At 56.2% G+C, this 22,079-nt stretch overlaps 1 protein-coding gene across 8 annotated transcripts in view; it reads right to left on the reverse strand.

Annotated features, from left to right (window-relative positions):
• Positions 1 to 15,189: 15,189 nt before the first annotated feature.
• The window catches only part of SRC (SRC proto-oncogene, non-receptor tyrosine kinase), a 56,089-nt gene continuing 49,199 nt past the window's right edge, over positions 15,190 to 22,079 (reverse strand). For all 8 annotated transcript variants that reach the window (XM_033433697.2, XM_033433695.2, XM_033433698.2 and 5 more), the window contains 5 exons: positions 20,184 to 20,363; positions 19,189 to 19,265; positions 18,071 to 18,224; positions 17,777 to 17,908; positions 15,190 to 17,468 (listed from right to left, as the gene is read on the reverse strand). In XM_033433697.2, coding sequence (XP_033289588.1) covers positions 17,260 to 17,468; positions 17,777 to 17,908; positions 18,071 to 18,224; positions 19,189 to 19,265; positions 20,184 to 20,363 — 752 coding nt within the window. In that variant the 3' untranslated portion in view covers positions 15,190 to 17,259. The remainder of the gene's footprint in view (positions 17,469 to 17,776; positions 17,909 to 18,070; positions 18,225 to 19,188; positions 19,266 to 20,183; positions 20,364 to 22,079) is intronic.

Here is a 22,079-nt window from a genome sequence, read left to right on the forward strand (position 1 = left end):
CGTAGGGAACAGCGTCTGCAGGACAGGTTACCATGGGGGTGGGGGGAGGGTCAGGCTGACCTGAGCAGCTAGAGGAATGACAGGGATCCCCAACTCAACGGGGTCTCAGGAAGAGAGGGTGGGGTTAGATTTGTGGCTCCTGCCAGATGTGTGGCAGGGGTGTGAGGACCCCTCAAGCGTGATGCCCCAAAAGGGGATGGAGTCAGAGCTGAGGGGTGCCATTGGGAAGACAAGCCTCCCCAGGCAGGGTGCCTCTGGGAGTTCCAGCAGGTTAGGGGCAGGTGAAGGGAGTGGAAGGAGACCCGGATGTGAAGATACAGACACACACAGACACACTCACAGACACACACAGAGACACACACAGAGACACAGAGGTCAGGAGGAAGGGGAGCCCGAGAGAGGAGGAGGGACTGAGGGAAATACGTGGCATGAGACAGTCAGAAATGGACACATCTGGAAAAATCGAGGAGGAAGGATAGGGAGGCCAAGAGACAAAGAAAAAGGGCGAGCGTGGCGGGAGTGGAGAGACAGAGATGGGGACAGTGCGGGGCAGAGAGGGAGAGAGGGATAAAGAGCCGTGATGGGGAGAGAGAAGGAGAGACCCAGAGGCAGAGACAGAGCTGGACACACACACACACACACACACACACACACACACACACACACGGAGCCTGAGAGGCGGAGAGTCTGACAGAAAGCCCAGAGAGGGAAGGGAAGTGGGGAGGGGGCGCCCGTCTCCCTTCTTCCTCCTCCCTCTCCCAGAGCAAGGGCAGGCTTCTGCAACGCCTTAGAGACAGAGAGGGAACGGGCTGGAGGGAGGGGAAGAGAAGAGAGTCACACACACACACACACACACACACACACACACACACACACACACACGACAAAGCATTTGATGCTTAAAGGGAGCACAAAGCCACCTGGTGAGAATGCCAGGGGACGGGTCTGGGCAGCGGGCTTGGGGGTGATGGAGGAGGGAGGAGGCTGAGAGGCAGGCGGTGGCGGCTGAGGCCTGGGCTTCGTTTGGGGTAGGGGTGGGGAGCCAGGGAGTGTGCAGTGGGTAGACAGACGTGGTCAGAGGCATGTTTGAGAAGGTGCTGGTGTCTGGGGAGTTTGGTCTGGGGGAAGCGGGGATGGCCGGCCAGCCAAGGGGCAGCAGGAAGCAGGCTGGCAAAGGGGAATGGCAGTGAGATTGAAGAGGTGGTCATGGTAGGTGGCTCAGGAAGGAGGGAGATGCAGCCTTGGGAGTCCAGGGTGTGCAGTCAGCCAGGGGTGGCCCAGATCATCCCAGGAACGGGAGGGCCAGGAAGGGGAGGGCCCAGTGTCCCAAGACAGGAGGGCTTTTGAGACTCAAAAAGAGGCAAAGTGGACAAAGTGTGGTCTCTCCTTACAATTAAATATTATTCAGTCATAAAAAGGAACAAAGTCCTGACACACGCGACTACGTGGATAAACCTCAAAAACATGACACTAAGTGCAAGAAATCAGACTCAAAAGGTCACATATGGTAGGACTCTGTTTCTCTGAAATGTCTGGAATAGACAAATCCACGGAGACAGAAAGCAGATTGGTGGTTGCCGGGGACAGGAAGTGGGGAGGGGAAATGGGGAAATGCAACTAAATGCCACTAAATTGTTCACTTTGAAATGGTTAATTTTATATAAATTTCACTTCAAAAACATTTTTGTTTTATTAAAAAATAAAAACTAGTTCACCAAGCAGGCACGTGAGGAAAGGGATTTCCAGGTGGAGGGACCAGCACCTGCAGAGGGGGTAGCGGCGTGCAGGCGCGTGGGCGGGTGGGAGGGGGTGTGGCAGGGGGAGGGGCTTGGAAGCAGGAGGAGAGGAGATGGGGGGGTGCTTGAATACTTCTTGGAGGTGGGAGCCTCGGCGACCTATGAGGTGGGAGAGCTGTGACTGGTCCCCCCTAGGGTGAGATCAGAGACCGGAGACCACAGAGGAGGCAGGTATCAGCCACTCAAGTGGGGGCTGGTGAGGTGCGAGCAGCGGGCGCTGGGGTTGAGGGGTGATTCAGCTAAGGGACTTCGGAACCAGTTAGGCGCAGGTGAGAGCAGATTGGGTAGCGAGGTGGGAGCTAGGGATTGCCTCCCTGGGGACTGGGTGGGCAAGAAGAGGCACGGCCCTGCATCCTGGCCAGGCAGGGTTTAGAAATTAGGTTGTTCAGTCAGTCAGAGAACATGTACTGAGTGACTTCCACGGGCCGGGCAGTGTTCTTGGAGCAGGAGACACAGCACTGAACAGACACTCCATGCCCTCCTGGGGCCTACAGCACAGTGGCAGAGAGGATAGTGTGAGATGGAAAATAAACCAAGAAATCCACACATAAGATGATAGCTGGGGGGCTTCCCTGGTGGCGCAGTGGTTAAGAATCCGCCTGCCAATGCAGGGGACACGGGTTCGAGCCCTGGTCCGGGGAGATCCCACATGCCGCGGGGCACCTGGGCCCGTGCGCCACAACTACTGAGTCTGTGCTCTAGAGCCCGCGAGCCGCAACTACTGAAGCCCATGTGCCTAGAGCCCGTGCTCCGCAACAAGAGAAGCCACCGCAATAAGAAGCCTGCACACTTCAACGAAGAGTAGCCCCCGCTCGCTGCAACTAGGGAAAGCCCATGCACAGCAACGAAGACCCAACGCAGCCATAAATAAAATAAATAATAAATTTATTAAAAAAAATAAGATGACAGCTGGCAGGAAAAGTGCTTTGAAGACAAAGACAGCAGGAGCAGGATAGGGGAAAGGAGAGCTAAAACGGAGGATGCTGCGTTAGACTAAGTCACCAGAGAGGCCTCTCTGAAGAGGGGACTGTGGAGCGGAGACCTGAGGAGGTGTGCGGGCACACAGATCTCAGGAGAGAGCTCCAGGCAGAGGGGACTGCACGTGCAAAGGCCCTGGGGTGGGAGCAGCACCTCTCATTCAAGGAGAGGCAAGGGCGGGGTGGCTGGAGCAGAAGGGGTGGCAGGTGGGGGCTGGTGGTGAGGAGGGAGCAGCAGAGCCCTGCCTGGAGCCAAGGGCCTTCCGTGTGGGTGATGGTGAGTGCCTGGGTTCTGCAGGGGGCGCCCCTCAGGGAGATGGACCCTAATAAGGACAGTGGGACTAACAGAAGGACAAGGAGGACCTGTCAGGCCCAAGCGCTGCCCACTCTGCCCCCCGCAGGGTTGGTTGATGGAGATTTGATTAAACCCTGAAAGTTTCCCCAACAAACTCACTCAGCAACCGAAAAGCAACAGGAGGGGCAAAAGAGTGAGGAGTTTTGGACAGACTTACACAGAGGCAGGCCTGACCCCTGAAGAAAGGAGAAGAAAGCTTGAGAGAGCCTCCGAGGGAGAGCGGGAGCGGCGAGGCGAGGCCCCCATGCTGCCAGGCGCCAGGGATGACGCACACACCCGACCCACGCAGGGCTCGCGGGGTGTGACACACCGCTGGCTCTCAGGCTGGCGAGGCTGCCAGGGGCAGATGGTGACGTGCAACCCCAACAAAGCCCCCAGGAGGGGGATGCAGAGAAGGAAGAGGATGGGGAGGGAGACACGTGAGCCAGATGGGCGGGCGGTGGGGGAATCTGTGGCCAGACAGACAGACAAGGAGCCCCCAGAGAGAGAGGGAAGGACACACAGACAAAATCACCCAGACAGATCCCTCCACTCAGAGAGACACAGCCAGAGACACAGTGACCCTCACAACACATGGAGACACAGCCAGGAGGGGCCTTCCCTGAGATACACAGACAGGAGACAGACACACGCACACACAGACACAGACAGACAGCTGCCTCACAAGCAGAACACACACAGAGACCAGCAGACACTCCCATTCACACAGGCAGAAACAATCAGAAACCCAGGTCAGGACACACAGACCGTCGGATAAACACACAAACATACCAACACAGAGAAACAGATACATACACACAAATACAGACAACAGACAGTCAAACACACACACAAACGCATCCACGGACACACACAGACTAGGACCAGATACTCACACGCACTGGTGCACAGGGACAAACAGACAGACCTCACATGGACAGAGACACACAGCCCCTCACCCTGAGTAAGACAGAAACACACACACTGATGTTGGGGGAGAGACGGGCAGGACACCCACAAGGGCAAGACGGAAGGACAGGGAAGTTGATAGAATTGAGCAGATGAAGATGAGGAGACGGTGTGAGGCCAGGTGCCTGCCCCCCCACCCGCTGCCCACCAGGCTCGGGGTCTCCCCTCCACACCAGGGTGCCCAGTCACGGATATGCTTCTGACTCTGAGGCCTGCCGCACAGCAGGGGCTGTTTGTCCCCATCACGGCCTCCCACCCTGCGATGGGGCAGCAACTATGTTTGTTGACTGAATGCACGACCAAATTTGCCTGATGTCATAGGGTCACTCTGGGGGGCCAAGTGCAGGCCGGAGCACCGCAACAGGTGACAGATGACAGGGAAGCTGGTGCGGGGCAAGACATGGAAAAGGAGCCGGCAGGGAAGTAGGGGGAGTGTCAAGGGGACCGTGTCCCCGAGGTGCAGCGTCAGACCCCGGTTTGCTGGAAGGTGGGAGAGGCCACGGTGAGAGCCATTTCAGGGAGTCAGGAACAAAACGCCACCAGACAGGTAGGGAGAGGGAGGGGCCGACATGAAGACAGCCCTAGGATGGGATGGGAAGACAGGTGGGGAGACGGACCGCGGTGGGTGCACACGTCTGGGGCTCAGCTTGGCTAGAGACCCCGATGGCAGCGGGGTGCCTGTGGACCACATAGAGTTTGCAAAGGGGGCTGGGGAGCTGCGAGGGGCAGGAAGGGGAGGGCCAGGCCGGCACACACACACACACACACACACACACACACACACACACACACTGCCAGCCAGCACCCACCCACCCTCAGAGACAGCAAGGGAAGAAAGGAGGAGAGAGAGAGAGAGAGAGAGAGAGAAATAGAGCCAGGCTCACCTGGAAAATTCTAGATAGAGCCCCCAGGAGCGGGAGAGGAGGAGAGAAAGGCAGAGGTGGGGGAAGCAGGAACGAGGGGGAGGTAGTGGGCGAGCAGGACACACACAAACACACTCTCATGCACACATACACCCCTGCAGTGACGCACAGAATGGAAGCAGAATTCAATAATGACTGGGAGACGGGGCGCAGAGCGGAGAGAGCAGAGTGGAGCAGCGGGGGGCAGGAGGGGGCGGAGGGAGCGAGCCAGACACACACAGCCCCGTCTCAGGAGGTATTCAGTAATTGTTGATCGAATGGAGGAACAAACACGAGGGACTCTCAGAAGGGAAGCCGCGCCTAAGAAAGTTCCAAGACGAATAGACAGAATGTCACGCATATATACAGTGAGAAAAAAAAAAAATCCCCATCAACTTTTGGATTTAAAACAATGATAATAAACAGTACTAGAGTCAGAATAACTGTTCCCTTGAGGGGTGGGGGTGGTCCTGAGCGAGAAGGAGGCTGCTGCGGGGTCTGATTCTTGCTCTGGGATGTGGTTCCACAGGTGTAGACACGGGTAAAATTCATCGAGGTGTTTCCCTGAAGATGTGTGCATGTTACGGTATGTAAGTTATACCTCAATTTTTTTTAATGAGAGAAAGAGGATAAGAAAGGGAAGGAAAGATGAATGTCAGGTGGCGAGAGAGAAACAGATGCACACACACACATACACATGCACACACACACACACACACACACACACACATGATGTAACAGTGTCCAGGTCAGAACAAACCCCGAGAAAGTCTGACAAGAAAAGAAGTCAAAAGCTAATGCGACCAAGAGAGAAAGCCTGATGCCTAGACCCCTCACATGGAAAGAGAGAGCAACCCCAGAGAGACCTGAATTGGAAGGGGTTCCACAGGGCAGGAAGGACGTCGCCAACATTGGCCCCGTGAGCCGGAGGCACCGAGGATGGGGGCTCCTGGAGAAGGCGTCCACCACCAGTCGTGGAGCGGCCTGGCCAGGGTGACCCGTTGGAGATGGGCATGAAGCAGAAGGGGAGAAGGGAGCTGGGAAGGAGCTGAGGCTGGGGTGGACTTCAGAGGTACAGGGGCCGGGCTTGGTGAGGGGCCCGGGAGCAGCCGCGTGCTCTGGTCCGGAGCTCATAACCCAGGGGCAGGAGGCGAGAGAGGCGGGCGTGGGCGCCGAGACGGCCCAGAGGGCAAGGATGACAGTGGACCCAGGAAAGGCGGTAGGAAAAGGGCCCAGAAATAACTCTCGGACAGACAAGCGGATGGCTAGATGGATGGAAGGATGCTCATCTGCAGAGCGAAAGCAAACGCTGGACAGAGCCTTGGAGATGGATGTGGAAGTAGAAAGAGAGCCTTAAGGGGAGGTGGGGAGAGAGACAGATTCCACTGTGTGTGGAAAAATCAAAATGGAGCCGGAGAAAAGGAGGGCGAGCAGAGAGCAAGGGGTGAGAGGAGATTTGTCACACACACACTCACACACGGACACACTCACAGGGGGTGTTCAATGTGTGCTGACCGAAAGAAAATACAAAGGAACTGCCTGCCAGAGTTCGAGCAGAGGATTTAGGTAGAGTAGTCGAGTTGACACAGTGACAGACAGCTTGTCACACACAGATACACACACACATGCACACACAACCTTTCTCTGTGAATCCAGGCGCACAGGGCCAAGGCAGCTTTCAGAACTGCCTTGGAGACAGGGTGGCCACACACAATCACCCCCAGCACAGGAGAGGCTCAGGGAGTTGACTGAACATAGGGACAAATGCAAACGACTCAGAGAATGAGCACAACAGCCGAGGACCCCAAAGAGAGGGGGTCCGGGCAGGGGGCAACTGTGTCCCTGTTAGTCACTCTGTGTCACACACACACACACACACACACACACACCAGCCGGGGAAGGAGCAGCTGCTTCATGATGAGTGATCTAGGAAGAGCCGGGGGCGTGAAAGGAAACAAAGCCCCCAGCCGATGGCAGGCACCCCCCAGACTGGAGCGAGGGTGGCGGTGGCTGCCCACACTGGGAATTCGACAAGCCACAGGGACAGGAGAGCCGGAGCCTCAGGGGTCAGATGAGCCAGACCCCGGCTTGGCCACACGGACACACGCACAAGCCTGAGGACACTGCACAAGTGTTGGGGGGGTGGGTAAGCGAATGGGGGGACATGTTGTGGGACACAGACACACACGCATACAGACGACTGTGCAGTCACATCTTGGCAGAAAAAACGAATTAATGCAGGTAACACGTAGAGTCAAGCTAAAATTGAGAGGCAGAGACGGAAAGAGACAAAGAACAGAACAAAAAGAAAGCCAGAGACACAGACACAGAGACAAAGAAAGACAGGAAAACAAAGAGAGAGAAAAGGAGAAAGGCAGTGGGGATGGAGAGATGACCAACAGACACGAATGCAAGAAGGACACAGACGTCTACAACCAAAGGAGCGACCCTGAGAAGGGAGTTTGGAAGGAGAAAACAGAGATGGAGGCCAAATGACAGAGGGAGAGAAAGATCAGCAGAGGAAGAGAGAGAGGCACCCAGGCCACCCAGGGCTGCCTCTGAGGACCGGCTAGATTGGGGTTTTAAGACACAGCAAGCAGAGGAATGAATGAAAGAAAGAAAGATTCCTGAATGGATGGGAGGGACCCTCAGCACAGCCCGTGCTGGATTCAGGGAGCAGCCAGGGGGTCAGCAAGGGACCACATGCCATACACCCCACACCACATGCACCACGCACACACCACACACACCACACGCACACACAACACACACACACCACGCACACCACACATCCCACACACACCAGGCACACGCACACTACACACGCACACCACGCACACCCACAACACACACACCACGCATGCACACACCAAACACACACCATGCACACCATGCACACCACACACACCACACCACACACACACACCACACACACACACCACACCACACACACACACCACGCACACACACACACCCCACACACACCCCACCACACACCACACCACACACACCACACGCACACACCACACCACACACACAACACACACACACCACGCACACCACACATCCCACACACACCAGGCACACACACACCACACACACTACACACACTACACACGCACACCACACACACCCCACACACCACACTACACACACACACCACACACACCACGCACACCACACACACCACGCACACCACACACACCACACACACACCATGCACACCACACACACCACACGCACACCACACACACCACACACACACTACACACCACTCACACCGGGCACACACACACCATACCACACAAACACACCACACCACACACCATGCCACACACACACCACACACATTACACACACACACCACAATCACACCACACACACACCACAAGCACACCACACCACACACACCTACACACACCACGCACACACACACCCCACACCACACACACTACACACACACTACACACACCCACCACACACACTAACACACATACCATGCACACCACACACCCACCACACACACCACACACACCATGCACACACCACACACACACCACACACCACACACACCCCACACACACTACACACACAACACACACACAACACGCAGACCAGGCACACACACACCATGCACGCACACACCACACACACACACCACGCACACCATGCACACCACGCACACCACGCACACACCACACCACAAACACTACACACACACTATACTACACACACACCACACCACACACACCCCACACCACACACCATACACACACCACACCACACACACACACACACACACCACACCACACACCACACACACACCACGCACACACCACGCATACACACTACAGACACCACACACGCTACACACACATCACACCACACACACAACACACAGCACGCAGAACACACACACAGCACGCACAAAACACGACACACACACACCACACACAACACGCACAACACACACACACACCACACACACCACACAGACATATCACGCACACCACACACCACACACACAACACGCACAACACACACACACCACGCACAAAACACGACACACACACACCACACACAACACGCACAACACACACACCACACACCACACATACACACACCACACACACTATACTACATGAACAACATATACATGGACCATGGACGCCATGTATACACCACACAGGTGTGTGCATACATAAACAGTTGCAGGAAGCCCAGAGAAAAGACAAGGTTTCAGGAGCCCCAGAGAGAAGGGGGAAGGAGGAAGCTGGAGAGCAGGGAGAGTGGAGTTCCGCGCACCGCTCTCGCCCTCTCCCGGTGCTGGTCTGTAAGTCTGTCTGTCTCCCTCTCGCTCACTCCCCCGCACACAATCACACCCCCTAGAAAAGGGGAGAATGGGGGGTGGGCAGAGAAACGAGGTGATGTGATGACTCGGTGGCTGTCCCACCCCAGCCCGCTGGCTCCCACCTCCTGGCCTTCGCATGGCTGTCCTGCTGCCTGGAGTGCTTCCCGCCCGGCCACAACCCTCCCTCCCCGCCCCGCTTCTCCACCTGCTGCCCTCGGGCCTCACTCAGCCCACTCCTCAGGGGAGCCCTCCCGGACGCTCTGTTCAAGCTCAGGACCCCGTCTCTACTCTACTGGGACCGTGGGCCTTTCTGCATCTGTTCTGCTCATCTGTCCTTCTGGACACTAAGTGCCTTGTCCACAGCTGCTCCCCAGCAGATTTTTCTCCCCCCGACCCCCTAAACCCCAACCGGGGTCAGGCATACAGTAGGTGCCCACCGGAAACGTGTTCCATGAATGCTTACACACCTGAGTGAGAGCAAAGCTGGAAGGCATTTAGGATGAATGTGGAAGGAAAAGGCTGAGGAGGGCGGAGGGAGGGAGAGCCCTGGAGGGCAACGGCAAGATGGGGCAGGCACAGCTGGAATAATCTAGATGGAGGTATGGGGGTGGGCCAGATTCCTGGGAGCTGGTGGGTAGTCGGGGCGCAGGGGGGGCGGTGATGCACTTCGCGGATACAGGCAAACACACACGTACACGCGCGCACGGCCGGGCAGGGGCAGCTGCTCCATGATGAGTGCTTTGTGAAGAGCCTAGGGAATGAAAAGAAACACCTGCCCCCAGCTCATGGCAAGGAGAGGGGGCTACAGGGAGAGAGCCCACATTGGAAATTCAACAAGCCCGAAGATCTGGGAGGGCAGAAGGCCTGAGAGAGACACAGGGAGCCAGACCCCTGCTCCCCGGCAGACATGTAGACACCAGGGCCCCGCGTGTTTGTTGGGGGAATGAATGAATGAACAGGGGACCCCAGAGCAAGGGACAAACCTGTTAGGGTGATAGAAATGGACAGAGAGGAGAGAGACTCAGGAGGCCGGGTGATACACACAACAGGTGGCTTCGATGCACTCAAACGGAAGTCAAGGGCAGTCCGCAGGGGGCAGAGTCGAGATGAAGAGAGATTCAGAGAGGGTGGAATGTGCAAAGGACACACAGCCTGCCCCCAACAGCCATTGCCCATGGTCAGCACAGACAAGGCACTCAGTAAACCTACAGCCCACCATACCTTTAGGTGCCCATGAAAAATGTTTTAATTTCTTTTAAAATCGGAAGAAAAATGAACTTTAACTCAAAGAAAATGTTTTCATATATAATGTTAATATATTCAACTTTATATCAATGTTGTCATAAAATAGAATTTTTAAAAATATTTTTTATGGAGAAAGGGGTCCATGAAGGCAAAGCTGACTAGGGCCCATGAAAGTCATAACGGGGCCCTGGTTGGGTGCCCAGCCTGGGACTGCATAACACGAGGCCAAGGTTAGGAAGGACGCTACTGCAGGGAGTGCTGGAGCCAAGGGAAGCCAGGGAAGGGGCAATCAGGAGGCCTTCCCGGAGGAGGTGGATGTCCAGGCTGAAGGAAGGAAAGACGTGTCAGGCAGTCAGCGTGCCACTGGCAACTGGAGCCAGCCTGGCAAGGCCTGGAATGGCAGGTGAGGGAGATGGGGCTTCCTCCACCGGAGACAAAGGATTCTGAGCAGGGCCAGAGGTGGGAAGAAAAAAAGGAAGGCCACGGCAGAGTGAGGGTGAGTGATGGTGAGTGCGGCCCAGGGCTGGAGGCTGAATGGTGGAGCCCTCCCCAGAGTGGGCAGGAGCGGACAGGAGTTGAGTTGAGGGTCAAAGGTGAGGTGCCCAGGGGATAGTCGCCAGGGAGACTGTCCAGGAGGGAGGCCTTGAGGCAGAGGCTGGAGGGAGCATGGGGCTGAGTCTGGGGCCAGGATGGGGAGTGAGTAGAAAGTGACCCCAGAAGCCAAGTCCCAGGAATCCCGGGGAAGGGGAAAGGGGTGGCCGAGAGGTTCATTCGCAGACATGCATGTACACAGATGCACACACACCGAGAGGGCGGCAAGAAACGGAAGAAGAGAAGGATATTTAATAAAATTGCAGGAAGTTGGAGGTGGGAGGTAGAGACACCCACTGGCACAGAGATCCAGCCGCAGACACACGCACCCACACACACACACACACACACACACACACACACACACACACACACAGGACAATCAGAGAAAGAGAAGGGCATTTAATGAGACCACAGCAAGGGGGAGGCGTGGCGGCAGAGGCAGACACACAGATATTTGGACAGATGGACAGAAGGCAGAGCCCTGGATCCCACGGGACATACTCTGAGGGAAGCACAGCCCAGCACTGGGTGGGAAAAGCCCCAGGGAGGGAGGGCTGGGGAGACTGGGATGGACAGACAGACGGACAGAGCTCCGTCTCCCAGCCTGATTCCCCCACCCCCATGCCACCCCCCCATCTCCATCTCTATCTCCGTGTTTCTGTCTCTGTCAGTCTCTCTTTTTCTCTCTGCAAACCACAGCTTTTTGGAGCCCCCAAGAGAAAAACGGGAAAAGAAGACAGAGATGAGAGAAAAAGACGAGGGACCATGTGTGTGCGTGTGTGTGTGTGTCCAGCACAAGGTCTAGTTGGAATTTTAGGAGGGAGGGAGGAGATGAAAGGAGCAGAGGATGAGCAAAGAGACCCACAGCAGCACGGAGCCGCAGCCTGGAAGGACCAGCAACACGCACGTGCCCCGAACACTGCACACATCACACACCCATTGCACACACTAGAAGTGCAACTTGTGGAAGGGAGGTCAATGAAACCATGGAGAAAGGAAGACGGGGGGGGGCGGTGCTGAGAAAGAGCCGGCACAGGGGGCCTGACACAGACCCACAGGCGAGCACGTGCACCCACACGGGCGAGCAGGGCTGCAGCAGGATGGGGCCCAAGGTTCACCTTTAATATAAGTTTTACATATGAACATCTGAAAGAATCGATAGGCCAGCAGCCCAGAGTGGCAGCCAGTAACTATGGGCCAGAGGATGGAGAGACAGAGAGACAAGGAGACACTGAAGCCACTGTGCAGAGCACAGGCGACAGGCCCAGATGGACACACACCCAGAAACATGCCCCATCCTTTCTAGGTGGGAAGGAGGGGGTAGAGAGCACAAATTACCGTCTTCTTGTATGTGCTTTTCTGTATCTTTCCTGCCCTACTATATAAGGAATTTTTTCCCCCATGGGGGCAAACATCATCTTACTTTTCTCAAAAAGAAAAAAAAAATGCATGTAGAATGAGAAAAACCATTGAAACCAGGAAGGGAAGGCGGAGGGGACGAGGGGGTCCCAGGGTCTCCAATCGCCTGAAGTGGGCTGGAAACTGAACAGGGCAGCAGAAGCAGGAGCAGGCAGAGGGGGCAGTGAGATGATGGTCCCAGCAGAGTAGACGTCACTCGCCTTTTTGCTCTTTCTCTTGAAGAGTCGAGCAAAAGCAAACTGAACAGGGCTTCCCTGGTGGCGCAGTGGTTGAGAATCTGCCTGCCAATGCAGGGCACATGGGTTCGAGCCCCGGTCTGGGAGGATCCCACATGCCGCAGAGCAACTAAGCCCGTGAGCCACAATCCTGAGCCTGAGCGTCTGGAGCCTGGGCTCCGCAATAAGAGAGGCCGCGATAGTGAGAGGCCCACGCACCGCAATGAAGAGTGGTCCCCCGCTCGCCGCAACTAGAGAAAGTCCTCGCACAGAAACGAAGACCCAACACAGTCAAGAATAAATAAATTAATTAATAAACTCCTACCCCCAACATCTAAATTTAAAAAAAAAAGCAGAGGCCCAGAGTGGGGACGTCAAAACCAGTGGAGCCAGAGACAATAGGTGGGAGAGACAGAGCAAACTCCTGCCTCCCTTCTCTGATCAGACAGCACCCCGGTGCGCTAGATCTGGGTGCTTCAGCCAGAATTTCCCCAGCCCCTCAAGCCTCATTCTAGGGGGGGAGCTGTGTGAATGGCCGTGACCACCCTTGCAAGTTCCAGGGGGTCAGGGAAAGCGCCCAGAGGTGGTCTGTGGCCTCTGAGATGTTTTGAAGGATGAAGAGGAGTTTGCCAGGTTGCAGAGAGGAAAGAAAGGGCACTCTAAGTCGTGGAAACAGCCTAGGCAAAGGCACGGAGGTGTGAGAGGGTCTGGAGGAGAACCAGAGCCGTACAGAGATTGATAAGGAAATAAAATCTGAGACGGAGACACAGAGAGAGAGAGACTAGAGAAATAGAGACGGCCACGAGGCACAGAGAAAAAGAGAAACTAGCAACAGTGAGAAACAGACACATACAGAAACGGAGACAGAAAATCAGGAGCACACAGAGAAAGACCAATTAGTGCGGGGGGAGGGGGTTTAGGGAAGAGGAAAGAAATACAAAAAATTGTGAAGACAAGAGAGCCAGGGCCAGAGAGCCTGAGAGAGAGCTGAAGAGGCACAGACAAAGAGAGACAAAGACGGAGGAGGCAGAGAGAGAGACACACGCATTGAATCACTTGGTGAGACCGGCGAGAGACGGAGATAAAGGGGTCTCGGGGCTTCTTCCCCGGCTCGACCCGCGGCTCACCACCGCGCAGGCGCACTCCCGACCCGCCGCGTAGCGCGGACGAGCGCTTTGTCCCCGGCCGGGCTGGGGCGCGTCGCCGGGCTGGGCTGCTCGCAGGTGTCCTTGCGCCCCCCGGTGCATGGGGGCCCTGGCGGAGCGGCCGGCGCCTCGTGCACGCCCTGAGCCCACAAACATCCACGCGGACACACACACTGCCCCGCGCAGACAAGCAGAGCCCAGCCACACACATCGGGGCCCGCGCCCCCGGGGGAGCCCACAGATTCAGGCAGAACCACCTAGAGTGGTGTCCCCGCAGTACACACAAATCTCTGCACACAGGGCCAGGAAAAACAGGTTCACACATCTGGACATCCAGACTCCCAGGCCACCTGGACACGTGTCCACACACCAACACAGACACCCATGAGCAAACAGGGCCACACGCATACCCCAGTGAACACAAAGGCACACACCCACAAGCGCACACTCACACCCATGCTCCTACCTCTGCTCCCAAGACACATGTACACCCATGGGGTCTCCAGGTGTCCATTCTGACCGGAGATTGTGGTATTTGGCTTGTGAAAATGACAGTGAACAGAGAAACATCCTGATTTTGAAATCTGTTTTTAATTATACAGATTAAACAGTGTTACTACGACCAGAGGTAACTTACATGGATCGGTGTGTGATCTGATATAAAAGACATTTCTTCCTATAGACTGTTGCAAATGAACTTCCCAGATTGTGTGCCTTGGTGGAGGGGAGAAGGGAGGAGAGGAAGGGTCTTTGGATTTTTCTCCAGGGTGCCCAGGGCTTTTGCTAACCCAGTCTCACCAACCCCCCCCACCCCCACCCAGCCCAGCACTCCTGGGAAACACACAGCACGCACACAGCCACATCTCCCTGTGAGGACATCCAGAACTCCACAAGGGCCTGACAGCCCTGCGGGGCCCCCAGAGTGTCAACTGCCACCACCCACCCAGGGCAAAGAGTCTTCAACTGCTCACACTTCCTGCTCACGAGCCCTGGGCTTCGCCTGGTGCATCTCAGACATAAGCAAGGTTTCTGCCCGGCACAGTCACTCCCCAAACTCAGGGATGGATGTGCACACAGCCACATTCCAGAGATCTCCAATCTGATCATGTCCCGCTCTGGCCTCAAGCCCTCCAGCCACCAATGCTGCCTGCACAAAGGCCCCTCTGACACAGTCTGTCCTCACATCCCACCCCCTCTCACTCTCCAGCACACAATAGATACTCAAGAAACCGCTGACCAAACTCTGAGGTCTGTTTGTGTTTAATCAGACAATATGCAAAGTATTTACAACCAATTCCAAATCCCCCCTCCCCCTACAGGCCTCGGCCGTGGAACGCAGGAACCCCAGGCCCTGCCCAGAGCCGGGGGTCCCCTAGGCCTCTGCATAGTCATCTGAAATCTACAAAACACTGTTTGTTTTAAAAAAAAAAAAAAAAGACAGTATTAGGACACCTTATACAAAGGACACTGGGCAGTCAGAAGGGGATTTGGGAGCGCGCTGGGGTAAGTGAGTCCAGATTCGACTGGGACGGAGACGGGACAGGAGAAGACTTGGGTAATAAACATGTATGAAAGGAAGAGTTGAAATTTCACAGGCAGGTACCACTTGGCCTCCCTCCCCACTGGCAGGGCCTGGCTGGCTCGAGAACCCCTGGCAGCAGGAACGTTATTGCTGTGATGGGGGGCTGTGGGTGAAATGTACAACAGGTCTGGGGGACAGAGCAGAGGGCGTTTTTACATGTTAAATATGAACACACATGGAGGAACATACACGTGCACACACACACACACACACACACACACACACACAGGAGCCCTTGGCAAGATGCCTACAAACTGTTGGCTGCCCCATTTAAGAAGGACACACTGAGGTCCAGGGAGAAGCCACCACATAGCCCAAGGGCCAAAACACGGTCTCCTGATGCCATGGGCTGAGCTCACCACGTGATGCCAGGCCACAGGGTCTGGACAGGAGTGGAGCAGTTGCAGAGGCCATGGCCACAAATGGAGGCAGACACTGCAGCCCAGAGAAGGAAGCAGGGGCTGCCCGAGAGCACACAGCCAGTCCTGGTGTGTGGCAATAGACACCCCAGTCCTCCCTCCTCACCCCAGTCTAGGCACTCCTTTCCGTACTCGTGAGTTAAAGGTGCCAACTTGGGGAGAAGAGCAGGGGCCAGGCGTTGAAATGACACAGGACAAACTGGGTGAAGGAGGACCTGGGGTTCCTTCCTGAGGCCAGGGCCTCCCAATCATTTGGATCTTCTATTTCTGCTTGATTGCCTCCAGAGCCGGTGAGCTCACTCCCTTTCATGATTGGCTAGCTCCAAAGGTCAAATACCTCCCACCTTCTGATTGAAACCTGCCTCCCTACCCTTGTACCTTTCATTTCTAGCTCAGCCCCACATCTACCTCCACTCTCTCCCCCCACAATAGCCCACTGAGCAAACAGAGGCAGCAGGACTCTCTCTGCTATCTCTAACCCGTCCTCAGGCCCCTTGTCCCCTGGGCTGCCCCAGTCTGTCCACAGTGCCTCCAAGGACAATCCTGTTGGTTCCTGAGGAAGACAGAGGGAGCACCAGGTTCCAATCCCACCTCAACCCTGAACTGCTCTGTGGCCTTGGGCAAGTCACATCCCCTCTCTGGACTCAGTTTCCCCATGGGTAGTATGGGGACAAGGAATTGAAGATCTCTAAGGATCCCTCAGGTCTAAGAAGGGCAGGGTTTGAGGGAGGTGTCCACCCCACCCACCAGCAACAAGTCAAGCTAGGCCTCACCAGCCTGGGAGCCACAGCAGAGGGGGCTGGACCGAGCAGCCTCCACCAACAGGCGTTTCAGGAATGGGTGGCAAGGAGCAGTGTGGCAGGCAGGCCGAGGGCCAGTGGCCCATCACTCCTCTTTGGAAAGGCTCTTTGGCTATCTCTGCAGACAGACCTGGGGTGGCGTGGAAGTGGGAAAGGGCCAGTGCGTGCAGTAGGTTGAGGCTAAGAAAAGGGTGCCCTCAGCCCGGCCCTTCTTCCCAGTTCCTCCTGCTGAGACGCACAGAGCTCCAGGAGGGAACGCAGGGAGGAGGTGTGCGGCTGGCCAGGGGCCGGGGCACAGTCACTGCGCCAGCCTTGGACCCCGCCCCCAGGGCAGCCCCAGGCCCCAAGCCCTTCCATGCCACAAAAGAGGGAGGGGCCTCGTCACTGGCAATTCAGCCCCACAGAGAGGATCAACGGCGGGCGGACAGGCAGAGGCAGGCAAGACCCCACGTCAGGGGCCACCCAGCTCAGGATCAAGCCAAGAAGGCAGTCTGGCCCTGCAGCCCACGCCCTATAGGTTCTCTCCGGGCTGGTACTGGGGCTCGGTGGACGTGAAGTAGTCCTCCAGGAAGGCCTGCAGGTACTCGAAGGTGGGCCGCTCCTCTGGGTCCTTCCGCCAGCACTGGCACATGAGGTCATGCAGAGACTCGGGACACTCGGGCGGGCAGGGCATCCGGTAGCCCCTCTCCACCTGGTCCAGCACCTCGCGGTTCACCATCCCTGTGGGCAGAGGGAAGCATGAGTAGGCTGGCCCCACTGAGGAAATTGGGGCAGAGGGAAGTTGATGGGAACAACAGAGAGGGCTTCCTGCCTAGGAGAGGGTGGCTGTGACCGTGGGTAAGGCCCCCCCCAAGGCTGGGAGCCCTCACCAAAGACAGAGCCTAAGATCAGATGGTCAACCTCTTTGTTATACAGATGGGGAAACGGAGGCCCTGGACGGGGTTTGACTTGCCCAAGGTCACCTGAGCAGAGGGGTCACCAGGGCAGGGGCAGAAGGACCAGAGATGGGCTGTGGGGAGCCCTCTTACCGGGGTAGGGCACCCGTCCCTTTGTCGTGAGCTCTGTCAGCAGGATCCCGAAGGACCACACGTCTGACTTGATGGTGAACCGGCCATAGAGGGCAGCTTCTGGAGCCGTCCACTTGATGGGGAACTTGGCACCTGCAGGACCAAGAAGGGTCGGGGGAGCTCAGGAGAACATCATGACCTCTCTGCCAGATAGGCCCCATTCTTATCCCCACTTGACAGAGGAGGAAACTGAGGCTCAGAGAAGGGGTGTGACTGCCCACGGCCACACGGCATCTGCCGGGAGCCTCTGCCTACCTTGCCGGGCTGTGTACTCATTGTCTTCGATGAGCCGAGCCAGCCCAAAGTCAGCCACTTTGCACACGAGGCTTTCTCCAACCAGGATGTTGGCAGCACGGAGGTCTCGGTGGACATAGTTCATCCGCTCCACGTACGCCATGCCTGAAGCGATCTGTAGGCAGAACCCAGGAGCCTGGATCAGGGGCCACCCCTTGCCCTTCCCAGATCACATGGCACATGCCCAGGGGTGGTGTTATCCCCAGGAGTGGATAGCCAACCAAATGCCCCACCCTTCCCAGTTCTTCAGGCAATGACGTCAATTTACAATAAATACTGTTGGCACAAAAAGCAGGACCAGTGCCCAGCAGGAGGAGGTTGCATAGGGCAAAGGACAAAGGGGAGGCACAAGACAAGATGCAGCCAGGGAAGTGGGGCGACCGTGCAAAAGAGGCCCAGATGCTCCCAGAGACACAGAGGAGCGTCAGGTCCTGCCTGTTGTCCCAAGTCCCCTCCCTGAACCTCAGTTTTCTCACCTGTCAAATGGAATAATAGCCATCTCTACCACCTGATTGTATTAAGGATTAAATTAAAAAGTAGTTGTTGGGGCTTCCCTGGTGGCGCAGTGGTTGAGAGTCTGCCTGCCGATGCAGAGGACACGGGTTCATGCCCCGGTCCGGGAAGATCCCACATGCCGCAGAGCGGCTAGGCCCGTGCCATGGCCGCTGAGCCTGCGCGTCTGGAGTCTGTGCTCCGCAACGGGAGAGGCCACAACAGTGAGAGGCCCACGTACCCCCCACCAAAAAAAAAAAAAAAAGTAGTTGTTGAGCACTGCCTACAGCAAGCAAGTACTAATACATGTTTGATGAGTGACTGACATTGACAGAGAAGAAAACTGAGGTCTGAGGTCCCATAGCAAGTCAGTGACTCCTGATGCCCAGGTAAGGGCTCTTTCTTCTGCCCGAACCACCACTCACAGCACCTGTAAGTGGTCCCAGTAATACATGGGATGAGATCAGTGAGTGGGGGGCAGTCAAGACAAGGTCCTTGGAGGGGGCGCTCAAGAGGCCAGACATGGCTGAACCAGGTGGGTCAGAGAGCTCAAGGCCAGGCGTGGGAGCGGGGAGGGGCTGGCTCACCTGAGCAGCCATGTCCACCAGCTGAGGCAGCCGCAGGTACTTGCCCGTCTCCCCCTTGAGAAAGTCCAGCAAACTCCCTGGAGAGAGAGAAAGCAGCTCTAGCCCCCGCCCTGTCCTCCCTGAGCCAGGAAGCAGTGACTCCCGGATCTCGTCCACCGGGGCAGGCCGGCCTCACGTTAAGCACACAGCAGATTTTGTGCAAACCCATCTCTGAATGAAGTCTGTTTGTCACTTAAAAGGCAAAGCAGGATGGGAAACAGCCAAATGCCCGCCTCTAGGCAAACAGAACTGTGGTGCGGCTATACCGCGGGATACCGCTCAGCAACAAAAAGGAACAGGCTACTGATACACACGACAAGAAGGAAGCCCTCGGCTGTAAAAGATTTAGCTATACGAAATTCCAGAACAACTCTGCGAAGACATAAGCCCATCAGCGGCTCTGTGGGTTTGGGGCTGGAGAGCACTAGCTGCAAAGGGGTACAAGGGTGCTTCCTGGGGTGACGGCCATCTCTATCTCGGTTGTGGTAGGAGATACACAGCATAGCCATTTGTTAAACCTCACCGAACTGGACGCTTAAAATGGGTGTATTTTATCCCATGTAAATTATACCTCCAAAAAGTGGAATTTTGAAAAATAATTCATTTCAAAACCAAGTAAAAGTCAAGCCAGGAACTTGACCCAGATGTGCTGTGGCTCAGCTTGGAGGATTCAGGGAGCTCTCCTTCCAGCCCCAGAATGGCAAATGGCTTTCCAAAACCAGCAAAATGGGGGGACATAGATGCATCGTGGGAAATCATTAAAAACGAAATGAACGGAGAAAGGCAACCTTTGGTTTAACTTTCCATTGACATGGGAAGCTGGTTCTTTCCATTCATTCTGCCTTTAAAGGCGTATGCTCTAGATGTGGTGGGAGGTGAAGCACGTCCCACCTGCCCTTTTGTGAGGACCCCAGCCAGGGGTCACCCACATGTCCGCGCCATCACGCAGGCCTCACCCTTGCTCATGTACTCCGTGACGATGTAGATGGGCTCCTCAGACACCACCGCGTACAGCTGCACCAGCTTCTCATGCCTCAGTTTCTTCATGACCTGGGCCTCCTGAAGGAAGGCCTCCGGAGACATGGTGCCGGGCTTCAGAGTTTTGATGGCCACCCTGGTGGCGCCATTCCAGGTCCCTGCGTGGAAAGGGGTGCAGGCAGCCTCAGGGGAGGACCCCCATTCCCACCCCACAGGGACCAGGATCCGCCGGCCTGGGTACCAACTTCAGCTCTGGCCTCCCAGGCCACGTGACAAGAGAAGCCAAGGCCCAGCCCCTTTCTGGACCTCAGTGTCCCATCTGCACGCAGGGCCCGCTCAAGAAACAGGAGCTGTTGTTCGGACGCTGATTATCAGAGACGTCCCCCAAAGCAGCACACTCATCTGAGAGTTGGGGGACCGTGGTTCCAACTCAACCGCCCTCTCCTGGGGAGGCGTGTTCCTTCCGGTGGCCCGGGTTAGCAGATGGAGCATGTACTCGTGGGGGCGGGGGGTGAGGCAGAGCCGGCCTCAGAACAAGGCCACCAGAACCAGAGCTTGTCTCAAGCCACACTCCCCGAACAGTAAGGCAGCACACTAAGTAGAAGGGCTCGGACGTCAGTCTGGCAGGAGTTTGGCTCCCATCTCTGCCTCCTCCCAGCAGTGAGACCGTAGGTGAGCCAGTTCCCCTCTCTGAGCCTCGATTTTCTCATCCGGAAAATGGGGATGCTATAGTATCCACCTGTGGGCTGTTTGAGGATTAAATGAGATTTTAGCCACTGGGCCAAGCCCACTGTAAGGACACAGTTAATAATAGCTGCAGCTGTCATTTTATTATTATCTGGTTTTTACATTGTGAGGCCTTAGGGGAAGCTGTGCTCTAAACCAGTGTGTTTAATCTGAGTTTTGTCCCAGCCGGGCCTGAGGCGCCTTGGCCCCATTCCTGCCCGTCTCTGGGCCTCCAGGTGCGATCTGGGGCTCAGGCCCCTGTCTGTGGCCTTCCCGGCACAGGCCCTCTGGGCATGCGTACCAGGCGCTTCGTGAGTCTACCTGGATCACCCAGGGAGGAACGGGAGCCTCCCCCACTGACTGTTCACCGCACGCCCAAGCCAGGAATGAGTTTTGCAGCCACAGGAATGGCTGACGCCATGGATTTTTCAGGTTTTGCTCACGTCCTCTTTTTGTGCCTGTGCCTGGGAGCTGGCTTCTCATCCCCCTCCCCTCTCCCCAGCTCAAAGCCTCCCCTTCCCTGACTTGGCCTGACCTCCAGCCTGCAGGCCTCTGTCCCTGCAGTGCTGCCACCCAGGAACCCCCTCTGCTCTCCTCCATCATCTCTTCCTCTGAAGGGAGGGAAGTGGTGGTGGTGACGCCAAGTGAATACTGCGGCTCAGATGAAACAACCTTGAAAACAGCACACGGCCATCCACCACCCCCCCCACAACATACACACCCCCTCGCTGGACGCGCAGGCTCACAACAGCCAGGCCTGCCTCACCGCTGCCTCTGCAACTCCTGTGTCAGCAGAAACCAAAGCAGAAGGGGGCCTGGGTTTTGTCAGGGCTGCGTGGCATTTGTTTTCAAGGACGGTTTGGCCGTCTCTCCAGAGTTAGACAGGAGATCATTAACAGGCCTGGAACACGCCAGACCCTGTACTCCTTCTGTGAGCGGGGGCTTCTCTTCCCACAGCTGAAGCTAACGTGTGGACCCACACGGGGCCAGCGTTCTCTCAACCCCACCAGGGTGTCCTATTATCACCAGTCCCATTTTACAGTTGGGAAGATCGAGGCTCTGTCCATGAGTGTGACAAAGGAGAGCTGTGCATGCAATAGCAGGTGGGCTGGGTGGCATCCTGGAAGGCTTCCCAGAGGAAGTGGCAC

The sequence above is a fragment of the Orcinus orca genome, chromosome 16 (assembly GCF_937001465.1).
Source record: "Orcinus orca chromosome 16, mOrcOrc1.1, whole genome shotgun sequence".
Taxonomy (NCBI): domain Eukaryota; kingdom Metazoa; phylum Chordata; class Mammalia; order Artiodactyla; family Delphinidae; genus Orcinus; species Orcinus orca.